A 15117-nucleotide genomic window follows, 5' to 3' on the forward strand; every position below is an offset into this window, starting at 1 on the left:
TCAGACTTCGAAGCTTCTTCCCAGGGCACTAACTTCACCATTAATATCATCGATAGGTTTTGAAGCATTAAATCATCCTCCTTCGTAATATATAAGAGGCTTCCAAGCTCTTTCTCTTCATCTCATGGTTCTTTCCTCCGGCTCTTGAAGATTCCTCTTGTTTTTCCCCCGACATTTTTGGATCTTTGCTTTCCTCACCCCCTCCCCTCAATCAAGTTTTTCGATCCTATTTTAGCTCTTGCTTCACTAAGCCATTGAATTTGCACCATTTGGTTTTTGGCTCTCTGAACCTTGTTTTTTAGCGAACTGCTTTGAGATTATTGTGGATTTGCGTCTAGTTCTCTGACTCCTTCAACTTCGTTTTTTGTCGTCGTGAGATCGGTTTCCTGTTCTTCGTGGTATATTTTTGGGTCGACAAAATGGTTGTCTGTATCGATGCTCGTCCTGACATTATGATGGGACCTTTGAAGACCCCTTTCACAGAGATGTTCAACATCAAGCACCCAGTCAGGTAGAGTTGCACTCTGCCCCTCGATTTTCCGCTTTGTTAGCGACACTGACATGTGTTTTTAATCAGCCTTGCGGGTATGAACATTGCAGCTGGTCCAAGACTTGGAGCTGCAGTTATTGAAGCTGGTGGCTTCGCATGTTTGGGAGGCAATGGCTACGCCAAATCCCAAGAATATGACACTCTTTCGTATGATGAGTTCTATAATGAATTCATGGCACATCAAAGTAGGCTTCCCTCACATCGTCGCCGTTTATTTTTGAAGACTAACTGAGTTATGTTTTTGGATAGCCCCGGAGAAAGTGAGGACCCAGATCCGAGAACTCAAGGCGTTCCTCGAGAATCCGATTGATGCCCCGTTCGGCGTCGATATCTTGCTTCCACAGATCGGTGGTGGTGCCAGAAAAACAAACTACGACTATACTTCTGGACGATCTGAAGAGATTATTGATGTCGTTATTGAGGAAGGCGCCAAGCTTTTCGTTAGTGCTCTCGGTGCACCTCCTGCTCATATTGTGGATAAGCTTCACAGAGCGGGTGTCATTGTTGGGACTAATATCGGCCATCCAAAACACGTAGCCAAGGTATTAGACGCTGGGTGTGACTTGATCGTTGCAACCGTAAGTACAGTATCATGCACAATGTATTGTGGACATGAAATCATACTAATGCATTCATGATGCAGGGTGGCGAAGGTGGCGGTCATGGCAGTGACGTTGCTACCATGATTTTAATGTAAGGATTCTTGCTTAATCCTTTTAATGGTTATTTGTTCGAAGATGAGAGCTAACAGAAGTATTAGACCAATGGTGCTTGAAGCATGTCGAGGTCGTATTTCGAAGTTCACTGGCCGTCCTATTGTTGTCTTGGCAGCCGGTGGAATTTATAACTCTATGGGTGTGGCTGCTTCTTTGGCGATGGGTGCAGATGGAGTATGGTGCGGCACTAAGTTTGTGGCTGCTACCGAGTCCGGGGCCAGCGATGGCCATCAAAGGGATCTTCTTGATACAGATGTCTCTGGTACTACTAAGACCATTATCTATACTGTAAGTCATGATTGAAGCCTGAAACAACTGGAGAAAAGCAGAAGAGAGTAACAATGAGCGTGGAATGCAGGGTCGTCCAATGCGGGTCAAGAATCATGCTCTGATCGAGGAGTGGCACAAGCATCCCGACAAGATCCAGAAGTTAACATCTGCCGGGCATATCCCAGTCCTCCACGAGATTACTAAACTCGCGAAGGAAGGTAAAGACTTCCCTCCGGAGCACGAAGCGGGTGTGCGCTGTGTCATGCTTGGGCAGGCTGCTGGTGCCATCAATGAGATCCTTCCGGCTAAAGAGATCATTGATGAGATGGTATATGGGGCTGCGGCGCTTCTTAAGCGCACGGAACGTATTCGAAGCAAGCTCTAGACTAAGGTGGTATCAGTATCGTGAAAGATACAGTGGAGGGAAGTAGTCTCGTATTGGGATGGAAGTGGAGCTTATACTTCTTTATATATATATAGGTCCCATGCATTGTTTTGTATTGCGAGGCGTCCTGCTTTAACCTTTCCTGGCGTTTATAACTGTCTATTCGTGCGGATTTGGCCCATTGGATTTTTTATATAATTTGTTTTTCCGCGGCATGGGGATTAAGCTTTTCTATAATTACTAGTTTTCCATGTTAGTAACTAATAAAGAGGTTAGTGAGGGGTTAAATATGAGATATTCTACTTACTTGAACTGTATTTGAACGCATACAGGGCATGTCTCCCTTTGTGGGACCTGGCAACAAGACCATGCCCGGTCAGAATATGCATCTAGTTCCCTTAGTAAAGTAATTATAATAGAAAGGTTGGTAAATAGTGAAAAAGATTACTCACCGGGTTTTGAATGCTCTAGCTACTGTCAACTTGGATTGTTCTAAGTCCAATGAGTTCGTGAGGTATGGATAAATATGTAGAGTAGATATATGTGAGAAAGGGCTCATAAAATGCTGAGGGATGGTTTCGTTCATATCTCCAAAGGCAGACGGGAGGATCCCGTGCTTGGTGGGCAGAATTTGAGCATGAGACTAGGCCATAGGGCAGAACGCTATGGCCGTGAACCAAAGCCGTATTAAAGTTTTTCTTGATTTACTTTGTGATTGTGGCTATTGTAAGTTAGTATGTGCATGTGGAAGAAATGGAAATGGAAGAGGACTGATGAAGATGTTTCAAGCGGTAAGGGGGCTTTAAGTACCTATGGAAAAATACAGAGGGATTTTGTATATTGGTCAGTCTCAAAGCCTTGATGAGCGTGATGTTAATCGTAATGGCGTGGTATACGGTACGCTATTCTTGAGTAGTAGAATCAGGTCGTTTATATGATTACTAGTGGGCACCCAGGTAGTCGTCGCGGCGACATGATATACTATCCCTGCGCCATATCAAGAACTTCCCATAGCGATTCTCCCTATACTATTATAACCATCCTCTAATCATTTAATATATAGGCCTACTAGTTATGCTATCGCATTTTCAGTTTATATAAAACTGCTATAAATGCAAGTCAAATATAATATGAAGTTAGTCTCGTTCTGGATGAAGTATAAGGTGATTTTTATATGTATTAATAGCGATATAGGAAGGTTTTATGGATGTCGGTTCCAGCTAGTCAGGACTACATGCACACTACGTATACATGTACTAAGAATATATTTCATATCAGCTCCTGCTTTAGTCTTAAATTATAGACGTTCTAGAATGTATTTATGCCATTTTTAGCCAGTCGTTTCTGGTTGACTTTTTGGACGGGCTTGTAAGATATCATGTGCATCTGGGAACGGGACTGCACAAGCATATACCTAAAGTCCCTTAGAAGTATCCATTATTTTGAATGGCTTTAAAGAAATGACTATCTATATATTAAAAAAATATCAATGCAAGTTAGCCCCTAACCGTTTGATACACATAATTATAAGTGAAGGTTGGCCGTTGTGTAGGCTTGCGAGGGCGGCGGATGGAGTGTTTCTTTTGAGAAGAAAAGATTCGAGATTCATCTTTCTCAGAAAAAGAACAGAAGTTTGAAGAAATACTTGCTCTTTGAGTTCTAACAGAAATCTATGAAGAGAAGTCTCAGATACAATAAATAAAGCTGGGGACTTCCAGAACTGTAGCTAACCATCACTTGTCCTAGAACTAGACTGATATAATTGGCAATTGCGTTGGTCTGTTGTATGTCCCAAACCGCCTAGCAAAGGTTACACAGCACCTAACCGCATTGGTCCGACAAATCCCTGCCAAAATTTCTCAAAGCGAAAAAAGTCGAAACCTTCGCGACAACCACTTTTTCAACCCTCCAAGCTCCACCATCTCCAACTTCGACAGTCCTCGCTCGATAGTCCCCACGACACAACCAACCCTATCGCCAAAGATGGAGGTTGAACGTACTAGCCAATCGGTACCACATAAGCCAGCCCCTACACGGCTGAAAGATGCTGCGGAAGAAGAGCTCGAGAAGCTTGTCTTCGGCGACCTCTCCGGGTTTCAGGCTGGGCTCTACGCTGATAAAGCTGATTACTCGTCAGAAGACGAGAATGAAGTCCGGTTAAACTTGAACAAACCTTTAGGAGAGGTGGGCCAGTTGGAAGATGACCAGGTATTACATTGATAGGGGGGATGCTGCTTCAATGGGCGAAGGGATACTGACTTCTCTAGTTATTCTTCGTAGACTCCGGGGCCACACAGCCGACTGACCTCGTTCACGCTACCTCCGCTGATTTAACACATGCCGGCGACTCAGACTCCGAAGCTGAATTAAACAGGCCAGCATGGGAAGACAGCGACGACGAACGTCTCACAATCTCTCTTTCCATAAACCCTCGCCTTCGTAAACTCCGCACCACAGAGCTAGACGATGTAATCACAGGAACTGAATACACCAAACGATTACGGAATCAATATGAAAGAATAAACCCAATACCATCTTGGTCTCTACCATCTAAAGATTCGGAGAGACCCAAGAAATCCCGAAGAACGTCTTCTCCAGATGCCTCATCAGAATCCGAGGACGAAGTAATGGACGTCGACCTCCCAACTAACAATTCTCTATCCGCCCTCCTCCAATCTTCTGCCACTTACACAAAACGCTCCAAAAACGGAAAGCTACCTCCAGAATCCCTCGATATCTCCCGTCTCCGCGACGCAAACTACCTCTCTCCTTCCCACTCCGGCATCCAATCCCTCAGCTTCCACTCTTCCCACCCGTTACTACTTTCCGCAGGCTTCGATCATGTCCTCCGTCTCTACCACATCGACAAAAAGACAAATCCACCAGCAACAAGTTTATACCTGCAAGGAACGCCAATCCACACTGCTGCCTTCCATCCAGATGGCAAAAGAGTGTTTGCATCCGGAAGAAGAAGATATTTCCACATCTGGGATCTCGAAAGCGGGAAAATCGAAAAGATCACAAGAGTTTACGGAAACCAGGAGCATCAGAAATCCATGGAGAAGTTCAAACTTTCGCCTTGTGGGCGGTTCATGGCTTTGTGTGGTGCTCACGGGTACATCAACGTTCTAGACGCCAAAACGGGTCAGTGGGTTGATTCTGTCGTTGTCGAAGGGGTTGTGGCGGATATTGCGTGGAGTATTGGTGGTAAAAAGTTGTTGGTGGCAAACACGGCCGGAGAAGTTTGGGAATGGGATAGTGCTGAAAGAAGAATCGAAAGTAGATGGAACGATGAAGGTGGGAATGGATTAACTACTATATCATTAGGTGGAAATGATAGGTGGTGCGCAGTGGGGAGTACTAGCGGGGTGGTAAACATATATGACCGAAAAGAGAAAGTGGTGGTAGAAGGACACCCCACACCAAAACGAGCCCTTGGTAATTTGGTGACTGCGATAAACGTGCTTGAGTTCTCGGATGATGGACAATTGCTGTGTATTGGAAGTAAAGAGAAGAGAGATGCTTTGAGACTAGGTATGTTTTAGCGACCACAATAATCTCTTTGATACCCGATCACTAACTCTTAATAGTGCATTTACCAACGTGTACTGTTTACAAGAACTGGCCGACGACTTCGACGCCAGTGGGAAATATCCATTGTGCTGGGTTTGCCGGCGGAGCATCCGGACTATTTGCCTTTGGGAATCAACAAGGTAAAATCCGGCTATGGGAGATCCGATAGTCTTATCCTGATCTCATTATATATACCGTTCTGTATGAGTATAGTGTACAATATATCGTAGTTCGTATAATACATTCCCAAATATAAGCTCCCCATCGCGTTAGTTCATTAATTAAGCTCGTTGCGTCAACGACGGAGCTTTACTCGTCGTCAAGACTGAAATCAAACTCCTTAAACGCCTTCTTGAAGGCTTCTGCATCCTGAATCTCGTCTTCCACCTCTTGCGCACAATCTTTCCAGTTCACCCTATCCTCCAAACCAAATACTTTCCCTAGCACCTTCCTGCCAAATTGTAAATCAAATCTCGTCCTATCTTTCAGCTTCATTAACAAGACCTCTTCCTTGTCTTCCTCAGGATTTTTAATCCACACTCTAAAGAAATCGCCTTCTTCTTTTTCATCAGCCTCCCGTTCTTCAATTCCTTCAATCGCTGCCTCCTCCTTCGCTAGTTCTTCAAACGTCTCCTTAACCCTCTTAATAAACGCCTTTCCAACCGGCACAGCCTGCCAATGCGGGTGTACTCCCATCCTTCTCACGACTTCAAAAGTAACAATTCCGCACCCAAAGCTCCCATACATCTTCCCAAGCGCAGCTCTATATCTCCCCATCTCCCCAACTGTAGCTTCTAGGGTCTCCGGATCTTGAATACCCTGTAACGTCGGTGTGTGTTCGAATGGAATGATCAATACGTGTCCTGGAAACGATACCTCCGCGTTGACTAAGTTCGTCGTAAGAGGGCCCTTTGCTGTAGTAAGATATGCCGCTGAGCCAATTGACGTTATCAGGTGTTTTTGAATGTTAGGATTCGAAAGACAGAAGAAGCAGGAGTCTGGGCCTGGCGGTGGTGGTTTATCGTAGCGTTGACGTTTATTACGATGGCCACCATGGTGGTGTTCGTTGGATTGGTCGCCCCAGAAGAAGTTCGATTGTTGCTGCGGAGGAGGTCTTTTCTGATAGGGTGTGTAGGGAGAGGCGGTGCAGTTCGGCGGGATGGTGGTCGAAGGTGTAGAGATGTCGAGTTTGAAGGCGTACATCCACTATATATGACACTCGTCAGTTTCCACAAACTTGGCCTAGAAAACAATATAACTGGATGAATTTACCTTTGCTTTCGCTTCATTTCCGTAATCTGCCAGTGCGATAAACCGTGTCACAAGTTCACTAGCATCTTGTCCGTCCTTCTCTCGAACTTCATTTTTGTACGGCTCACGCTCGTAGAAGCCCCCGCCACCCGATACAAAATGGTATCGTGGTCGTAAAGTCTGGGCTAGTCTCTGCACCGGCTTATTCGCACCCTTCTGTAGCTCTTGCGTTTCCGACGATATCGAAACCTTCGACCCAGTCGATACGCCTTCCGGCCAATCCCCTGTAACCAATACATCGGCAAAATTCGCCCCTCGAAGCGCACTAGCATCTTGTTCACTATAAAACGGAAACTTCTGTTCTTTTGAAGCTCCAGATAGTGTAGGATCCAACCTTCCACCCAAAGTCACAATCTTAACCCCATCGCTCGTAGTCAACGTCGACCTCTTCCCTAAGAAGAATAGATTCTCGCAGACTTCCCCTGCGTTATTGTCGATTTTGTCTTGTATCGAGTCTGGGAAAGGATATGTTCCTAGTGTGAAGTATACGGGAAATGGGACCTCAATGCCACCGCGGAGGAGGGAGGATATGCTTAATACTGTGTCGTCGGAGAGTGATTCTGGCGATGGGAAGAGGTTGCCAAGCACTATGGCGAAGGAAAAGGTGTTTTTTTTGCTGAGGGCGGAGAGTTTAGAGAGGATGGCGGAGAAGGCGCCAGAAGGGTTGCCGACTATTATGACACTGTGGGAAGTCATCGTTACTGAAGTCTCGTGGTGGAATGAGGTTGGAATCAAAGTCGAAGGTGTCGCGAAGTCACTGACGAAAGACAAAAGATGCACTTGTATAGCGACGTGTGTTAACACCGATAGTTAGCGGCCGTCGGAGGTAAGCTTTTGGAGCACACAAAATACAACGTCAAGAAGGACTGTGCTGTGTTGTCACGGATGCATTCATGATTTAACTGTTTGGGTACGTATACGTGCTGGTGCTCAGAGATCTATCAAAAGTCCGTTTATTGATTTTTATTCATACACACATCAACCTCGAGTTTGCTAAGCTACATACTAGAAGTTATATAACTTTCTTAAATGATTAAGTTAGCTAGGCCAGGAGCATTCGATTTACTTTATTCCATTTGGCCTCTCAGCCAGCACCTGGCGAAGGCGGGCCCGAAAAAATATCATGTATCTGATTCTCAGGTGCCCATCTTATCGGCCCAAAATCAAGTGCCTCATTTTCTCGTACGCGAGGAACAGGTTCTAACCCAATGTTCTCAACCGGATCAAATTTTGGAACCTTTCCTGGGGGGTCTGCCGGTATTGGTAGTCTCAACTCTAGACTAGTTCCCCGTAGATCTTCCTCTAGATTATTCAGTTCTCGGTCTAGAAGGGCCTGTAGAGGGTCTGGAGATTCTGGCTGGAACTTGAGCGGGTTATCCCACCGCCAAATATCATCAAACATTTCATTTCTTGGATCGGAAGGCTGGATTGGATCGATATCGCTCGCCAAGGCCTCGTAAAACAGCTCGGCAGCCCTGACTCCTTCCTGTTGCCTTCTGAATTCCTCCTGTTGCTGTTTTTCTAATTCTATATCAATGATGTTCCCTCTGCCAATTAGCCGTTCATAGTCCATTTCATACAAGTAGGTATTAGGATCATATCTAATATGGTCCCCCGCATCGCGGATCCGGTTGTTACGCCATTCCACATAATTAGGGTGGGCCCCGCGGCATCGTGTCGTCGGTCGATAAACCCAGCGGGGATTTCCTCTAATAATCTCCGCCGGCGGTGGATTATACACACGCCTTGAACTGGTGTAGTCAATAGGTTCATCTTCGTCCGAGGTGTATACCGTACGCTTGTCGTGTTCTTCTTCTTCCTCAGAGTCATCAGAGCCACGCGCTCGCCCAATACTCTCACTATCGCTATCAGCCGGTGTAGCGTAACCGTCAAGTCTATCTCCCACATTGTCATCCCTATCGTTTTCGGGATTATAACTACCCATTCCAACCTCCGGATCTTCTCTCATATGAGCGAAATACCACGGATTCCAACATATCAAGCTTTGGGTCATATAGCCATTGTATTGGTCCGCTTCATCAATACTCCAAAACCTTCCACCACCCTCGCCGTTGAACAAAAGATATCCGATGTGCCAAGGTCGTATTTCGTCGGAGTTGATATCCATCCATTCATTAGTGTTCGAATCGGGTACGATCTCTCTCCAATGCGTCAAAAGATTGCTACGCCGAGGGGAAAGCTTTACTATTCTACCCGACGTATCTTCTGGATTCTGACCTATGTGCGCTAATATCGCAAGGTTATCATATCTACACGGATCCAAACGATGTTCTGGTGCCTTACTACCCCTAGCGCTGTAGAATGCCACTACCTGGGGTATTTTCGCTGGAGTCCTGGGTGCTTCGCGAAAGAGGATATTGGCGACGAAACCCTCGGAGTTCGTTGGAAAGCCTTCCCAATTTATAGCGTTGCAGGTGTACCGAGGGTAGACGCTCCAGTTGAATTCCGGGAGTGGTTTGTAGGCAAACAAAGTATCCGGGGCTAAGTACATGTTGTACGGACTGAAGGCAATTTCGAATGCCATGCCCAAGAGAGGGAGGGCGGCAAGGGACGTGCACGCGACATAACTGGGAGTCCACATTTTAGATTTTTTCCCTGGGTGTACATGGATATATCGTGCGCCTGTTGGCCGCTGATCTCTAGACCGAGTCCCAAGGTTCTATAAGTATGTAAATAGTTGTGGGGTTGGAGACTTAAGATATATTAATCCCGCAAATACCCTCTCGCCCGTTGATAATAACTTCGTTATGATGCGGTATCGATATCATTAAGTCATCCCCAATTCTAGGCCCGATTTATGTTTACAATCTAAAGCTAGAGCCAACCCTGTAGTTCTATAGGGCGCCTAGCTACTCGCGTTGGTATGCGCTGAAGCAGCTAGTTTTGGATAGTCGAAACTGTCTGGAAGTCTTCGAGAGAGGTGGGGTGGGGGACTAGTTATGGAAATGAGTGGGAAGAATTGAAAAAGGGCTTTCGTATTGGATTAGAAGGGAACACTAGGCCCACAGGATGGCATTATAATAAGATGTTAAAAAGCATTAAACTAGGCCCTAGAAAAGCACTACATTTATATGTCACAGCATTAATTTTCTTTTGTACCCAACCTATAAAAGAAGAAAGGGGAGACGTTGACGATGTGGTAATATCTCCTATCCTTCCACTAGCACAGTCATAAAGTGTAATAAACCAAAAATCTCATGGGAAATAAGAAAAACCAAGTTATTGAAAAGCCATTTTCTGTACCAAAAGCCGCCTAAGAGCTGTATAGATTGATCATGTTGATCTGCGATGCAACACTAGTTAGTCAACCACTCCATCCTAGCGTGGTAGGGAGATTCTACTTACTAATCTGGTGGCTTCAGCAGCATAGTCGATCTTTTGAGCGGACAAAACGCGGTTTCGGACACTAATATCAGGCGTTAGCTAGCTCACTCTCCTTCAATAATAGATGGTTTGGCTTACCGTGGTACGTCTTGGTAAACCTCCTGTTGTGCACGAATACGGAACATCCAGGTTTGAGAAGCTGCCTTCTTCATTGTGGCCTCATACGAAGATTCATCGTAGTCCTAACCAGCAATTGAGTCAGTTTACAGGCTAAGACCGCGAATTTTTTTATAAATTTCTCACCTGCATGGCGTGCAAATCGGAGGCAGTCGTTCCCATAATGACCTTCCCGGCATCATCAAAGATATTCAACCATGTCTGACCTGTATGGTCATATGCCGAGCAAGTAAGAATGTATCGGTACTCCGGTTCTGGCCAATTAACACTGCACTTCTCGCATCTCCACGACCCATTAAACTCAACAACCTTCTTGCTGCATCCCTCAGTTTTACAGGCCGGGTAGCTATGGCCTTCATTCTTGATATAACTAATGGTAGCTTTGAGGGTATAAAAGTCGGCAGTCTCTCCAAACCCAATGTTTTCATCTGAAGCCTGCTGGACTGTCTTGAAAACGGAGGGCCTATTACCATCTGCACCACCGGTGCTCAAGCCTTTATGGCTATTGAAATTTGTATCACGGCCTTCACTTGAAAACCAGCCCTTCAATCGGTGAGCTTCCTCAAGATCAGGGTCGACCTGCATTGTGCTGCTATTCTGCATGCTGAGGGAACGACCCCCAAAGTCAGATACTTTGACACCCTTCACCGCCAAAACACTTTCAGGCATAATTTCGAACTTCTCCGCAGATTTACCCCAAACTGTGAGTTTAACGGTGTATCCAGTGTCATCAACGAGATGTAAGTCGCGTTTGGTAAAAGCCTTCTGAGTCTTGGCAGAGACGATCGAATCAGATTCCCCGACTTCCTTGAGGATACCAATAACATCAATCTGTGCATCTTTCTCGGTGTTTTGCAAATCCTGAAGAGTAACAAAGTTGTATTGTTGTTGTGGAACGCCTTCATCGTCGTCTACTTTCTGCACCTCAGAGTCCCTATCGAAGACAAGCTCATAGTCATTGTCGATGTTTGAAAATTGTCGCTTAGCGATCTGAACTTTGCATTTCGAGATGAGGTAAACGCTGCCTTCTTCGAAAACGTGGTAGAGGGAATCGACTTGGTCTCCGAACCCCGTGGCCTTGATTTCGGCGCTCTGGTCCTTGAAACTGACAGCGAAGAGTTTACCGTCACCCTTCGCGTTTTTCCAATTTTTAATCTCGCCGCGATGAATGCATCGGGCTTTAATTGTCCATCGGTTTTGGTATGGGGATAGGGATTCGATAAGTGAGATGCCAGCTGATTGTCCTCGCGAACTATTTGGAGCAAATATTAGTCAAGAGGTTCAGTTAAAAGGGTGTAGCTCATGCTTACGATTGTCCGGCTCCCCTCGAAGGGCCAGCGCCACCCGCACCACGACCAGCATTTGCAGGTTTATTCCCGTAAAAGTTCGATGTTGTCGTCGGCTGTTGCGCAGCACGTTGTTGCGCAAGCTCTGAAGCCGAATCAGGCGTGACTTGTTTAGGATCGCCGATCTTTTCTTCAGTTGCCTCCTGTGCAAGCTCGACAGCGAGAACTATTAAAACACTGGGGAGGACAATCAAATAATGTTAGTATCTCTGACTGGCTAGGCGTGGAAAACCATGGGGCTAATTGAAAGAGCAGAAATCCTGACCTTTTGTCCTTAACCTTTCCCGCTTCATATTCCTTCATTCTTACAATGCTTCCCTTCTCGATTTTGTTTTCTGCCATGAGGTGATTGCTTTCTACAGTCTCGCATTAACATTCCTACATCCTGCATAAAACAAGACAAGCTGGTTAGGAGTCAGAGCTTACGGGAAGCGATCATCCCCTGTGTAAAATGTATTCCATCAGAGACAACAATCCGGTATCTTTCTGGTGTCTTTCCCTGAGCTTCGATCTTCTTTACAAGCAGAATTTGCATGATAGGGTCCTTCCAAGCCTCCTTAGGGTTCTCGCACCCGGCAGCGAAGATAGCTGCCAGAGCTCCTCCACTCAGCTTAGAAGCCATTTTGTAGAAACGGAAAGTTGGGATTCAACGTATTCTTGGGCAATTCGTTATGTATGGTCGATAAGGAGTTTCGTAGTTATATGATGGGATGGTAGGGTTGATGGATGGTAGGGTTGATGGATGGTGTGGAAGGAAGTCAAGTGGGTTGAAGGTTGAAGCCTTGTTCTTGTCGGTGAGGATAAAGCTTGCCGCGTTTGTTTGGCTCGCGTAAAGTGCTTTCAGTCAACCTTAGAAGAACGCGTAAACGATGGTGCAAGCTTAAATTTCACGGCCTGATTTGCTGACAAAGCAGCTAGATTCATTATTTAATAGAAATGGAAGCAGGTTGGTAACTTCAGGCACTATTCTAGGTTGAATTTGCGTCACTATCAGCCAGTATCAGTCACTAATTGTCATTGTTGTAGCGGTCCCGGGCATGGTTTAAACAGAAGCTTTGAGCTGCACTGAGACCTCTTAGGCAGTAACCAACACATTTAGCCTACAAAATACAACGGCCTCACTCTTGTGCCTTAACATAGCTAATCAAGCCTCATGCATCGATATCATCATGATCATGATCAATCTATAGATCTAATATAGACCTGATGATCAATTGTTCCTGATCCGACTATAGGTAAACGAAGAGAATAATAATAATAATAAGAAGAAGAAGCATATTAATGAACACAAGTCCCGGCCCTATCAAAGCAGCACCATAGAATCTGAGCTTGAAGAATCCGTTCCGGTATACTAAACCAGAACTCCGGATTTCGAAACATCTTCAGCAGGCTCCTCAGCAGTCTCTGAGGTTGACGCCGTATTCGGGTCAATAACCTGCCTTCCCCTCCAATTGCTCATGAGGTGCTTGGTCCCATTTTCAACATATGCTCGGAACCATGCTGGTCGTCCTCTCTGTTGTATCAAAACCATGTCAGCAAATAGTTATTTCTTTTCTTTTGTGCTCCCTCTGAATATAAAAAGAGATAGATAAGGTGAATAGAAATGGTTTATCGGAACTTACATTTCCAGTAAGAATATGGTATGACTTCGGTAAAATCAAATGTTCTGATTCACCACGCAGAACCTGTTCAACAATTCCATCGGCGATAGATTCTGGGTGCTGTTGTGGGAACATAAATGGGGAATCATTCCCAAACCCAGTGAACAGAGGAGTGCGCGTAAGGCCCTGTGTCACGAGAGTAGTCCGGACCTTCTTAGCATTGTACCTGTGTTTCAACTCAAGTGTAAGACCTAAAATATAAAGTTAGTACCATCTCTCACCTAAGCATTTCACGGCAGTTTGTGGTATGCTTTTTATACATACCCTCATGGAAGCTGATGGATGCCGCCTTCGAAGCTGCATAATCGACCATCTGAGGTGCAGTCTGGTACCCAGCAACTGAAGCCACAGTTACAATATGACCATGGTTATTCTTCACGATAGACGGCAAGAACTCCTTCATGATCCAAAAGTGTGACAGAACATTGACGTCGAAAGTGAACCTGACGTCCCTCTCTGTGCTTTCCAAAATCGTATTTCCTCTAGCGACACCAGCATTATTGACAATGATGGTCGGATTCCCAACGGTCGTTCTTATCTCATCCGCAACTTCGGCGAGCTTTTCAGTCGAAGTGATGTCGCATTTATAGAAGAAGACGTTTTTCGCTATAAAATTCATATATTTGTTAGATGCCTGCCGCAATCATCCAATCAAATCAAAGAGGTACGATAAAAGGAAACCCACGGGCATCGTAAGTCAAATCAATGACATCCAAAACAACGACCTTGATCCCTTTCTCTGCCAAACCCTGCGCCACAAGTCCTCCAATCCCTCCGCTTCCACCGGTAACAAGTGCAATCTCGTTATCCCAAATCCACGATTTATCCACAACCCAATTATTCCTAACTCCCCAGTTTAACTTGTTGTTGATTTTGTAGAGCAAACCCCAAAGAACAAGTTTTCGAAGAATTTTGAATAGTTTGTAATGGTCGCCAGCGAAGTCTTGGCCTTTGCGGGTGTATCTCATAAAGAGGAAGATTGGAAGCGTGTATTTCGGATTTAAAACGTACTTCCTGACGAAGTTTATGATTGCGTCGAGAACAAACCCCTCGCGAGGGATAATCGACTGATTTGGCGCCATATTTTTAATAGAAACAATCGATAACCGGTCCGGCTAGATAACGAGTATAATCGATGTCGATGGCAGCTGTGATAGTGAAAGGAAGGGAAACAAAAAATCCCTCCTCCCCGCGCACAAGACTTTCAAAAAACCGGGTACAAAAGTTACATCCGTCTAAAAGCTAGAGGGCGCGGGCGCGCTATGGCCTAAATACATCGGCAGTTCGTCGCAAGCACATGTCTCAAAAACTACGTGGGCCTTCTTTGGGGGGGATTCGTCGGCGTCTTTACCTTGTTTAACCCACGGCCGAAATGGGCTTGGGTGCCGTCGACTTCGGTTCCGTGGGGTGCGGAGAAGTGGGCCCTAATAGCTTAGTCTTGGCTACACATAGATCAGTCCTTTAGCAGACAATTTCTGGGGAACCAATGTCGAGGGTCATCCTGGAATACGAACACAACCGGAAGCTTATAAAGTTGGTGCAACATGTGACAGTTAAATTTATAAAACGAGCGGGCCAATTATTTGTCAATATGAGGTTGACCGAAATACATTTCCTACTTTACACTAACAAAAGTCCCCAAAACTCCACAAAAATGCTAGTGAGCTATGATACACTTGACAACTTTTATACAAATACCCATTTGTGAGGGAAGTTAATATTTCAGCGCCGAATCTCTATCTCAGATGTCTAAGCAGTTTAAACCCAGCTCTCCTGCTTTCCA

The 15117-nt window shown here is 45.3% G+C and overlaps 6 protein-coding genes across 6 annotated transcripts; 2 read left to right on the forward strand and 4 right to left on the reverse strand.

Annotated features, from left to right (window-relative positions):
* Positions 1 to 419: 419 nt before the first annotated feature.
* On the forward strand, positions 420 to 1921 carry AOL_s00080g271 (uncharacterized protein; the record flags this gene model as incomplete). The annotated part of the gene is made up of 6 exons (XM_011124646.1): positions 420 to 511; positions 578 to 735; positions 800 to 1128; positions 1194 to 1243; positions 1311 to 1554; positions 1625 to 1921. The coding sequence occupies 6 exons, from the start codon at positions 420 to 422 to the stop codon at positions 1919 to 1921; spliced, it is 1170 nt and encodes a 389-aa protein (XP_011122948.1).
* Positions 1922 to 3904: 1983 nt separating this feature from the next.
* On the forward strand, positions 3905 to 5663 carry AOL_s00080g272 (uncharacterized protein; the record flags this gene model as incomplete). Its single annotated transcript, XM_011124647.1, has 3 exons — positions 3905 to 4129; positions 4189 to 5455; positions 5512 to 5663. The coding sequence occupies 3 exons, from the start codon at positions 3905 to 3907 to the stop codon at positions 5661 to 5663; spliced, it is 1644 nt and encodes a 547-aa protein (XP_011122949.1).
* A 140-nt stretch (positions 5664 to 5803) lies between these two features.
* On the reverse strand, positions 5804 to 7501 carry AOL_s00080g273 (uncharacterized protein; the record flags this gene model as incomplete). Its single annotated transcript, XM_011124648.1, has 2 exons — positions 5804 to 6700; positions 6767 to 7501. 2 exons carry the CDS (start codon positions 7499 to 7501, stop codon positions 5804 to 5806), a joined length of 1632 nt encoding a protein of 543 aa, XP_011122950.1.
* Positions 7502 to 7889: 388 nt separating this feature from the next.
* Positions 7890 to 9407, reverse strand: AOL_s00080g274 (uncharacterized protein; the record flags this gene model as incomplete). The annotated part of the gene is made up of 1 exon (XM_011124649.1): positions 7890 to 9407. The coding sequence occupies one exon, from the start codon at positions 9405 to 9407 to the stop codon at positions 7890 to 7892; it is 1518 nt and encodes a 505-aa protein (XP_011122951.1).
* A 672-nt stretch (positions 9408 to 10079) lies between these two features.
* On the reverse strand, positions 10080 to 12295 carry AOL_s00080g275 (uncharacterized protein; the record flags this gene model as incomplete). The annotated part of the gene is made up of 7 exons (XM_011124650.1): positions 10080 to 10109; positions 10172 to 10232; positions 10289 to 10392; positions 10454 to 11579; positions 11638 to 11850; positions 11939 to 12029; positions 12100 to 12295. 7 exons carry the CDS (start codon positions 12293 to 12295, stop codon positions 10080 to 10082), a joined length of 1821 nt encoding a protein of 606 aa, XP_011122952.1.
* Positions 12296 to 13024: 729 nt separating this feature from the next.
* AOL_s00080g276 (uncharacterized protein) lies at positions 13025 to 14416 on the reverse strand (the record flags this gene model as incomplete). Its single annotated transcript, XM_011124651.1, has 4 exons — positions 13025 to 13186; positions 13296 to 13525; positions 13599 to 13940; positions 14020 to 14416. The coding sequence occupies 4 exons, from the start codon at positions 14414 to 14416 to the stop codon at positions 13025 to 13027; spliced, it is 1131 nt and encodes a 376-aa protein (XP_011122953.1).
* Between the last annotated feature and the right edge of the window lie 701 nt (positions 14417 to 15117).

Source organism: Orbilia oligospora, assembly GCF_000225545.1.
Source record: "Orbilia oligospora ATCC 24927 unplaced genomic scaffold scaffold00080, whole genome shotgun sequence".
Classification (NCBI taxonomy): Eukaryota; Fungi; Ascomycota; class Orbiliomycetes; order Orbiliales; family Orbiliaceae; genus Orbilia; species Orbilia oligospora.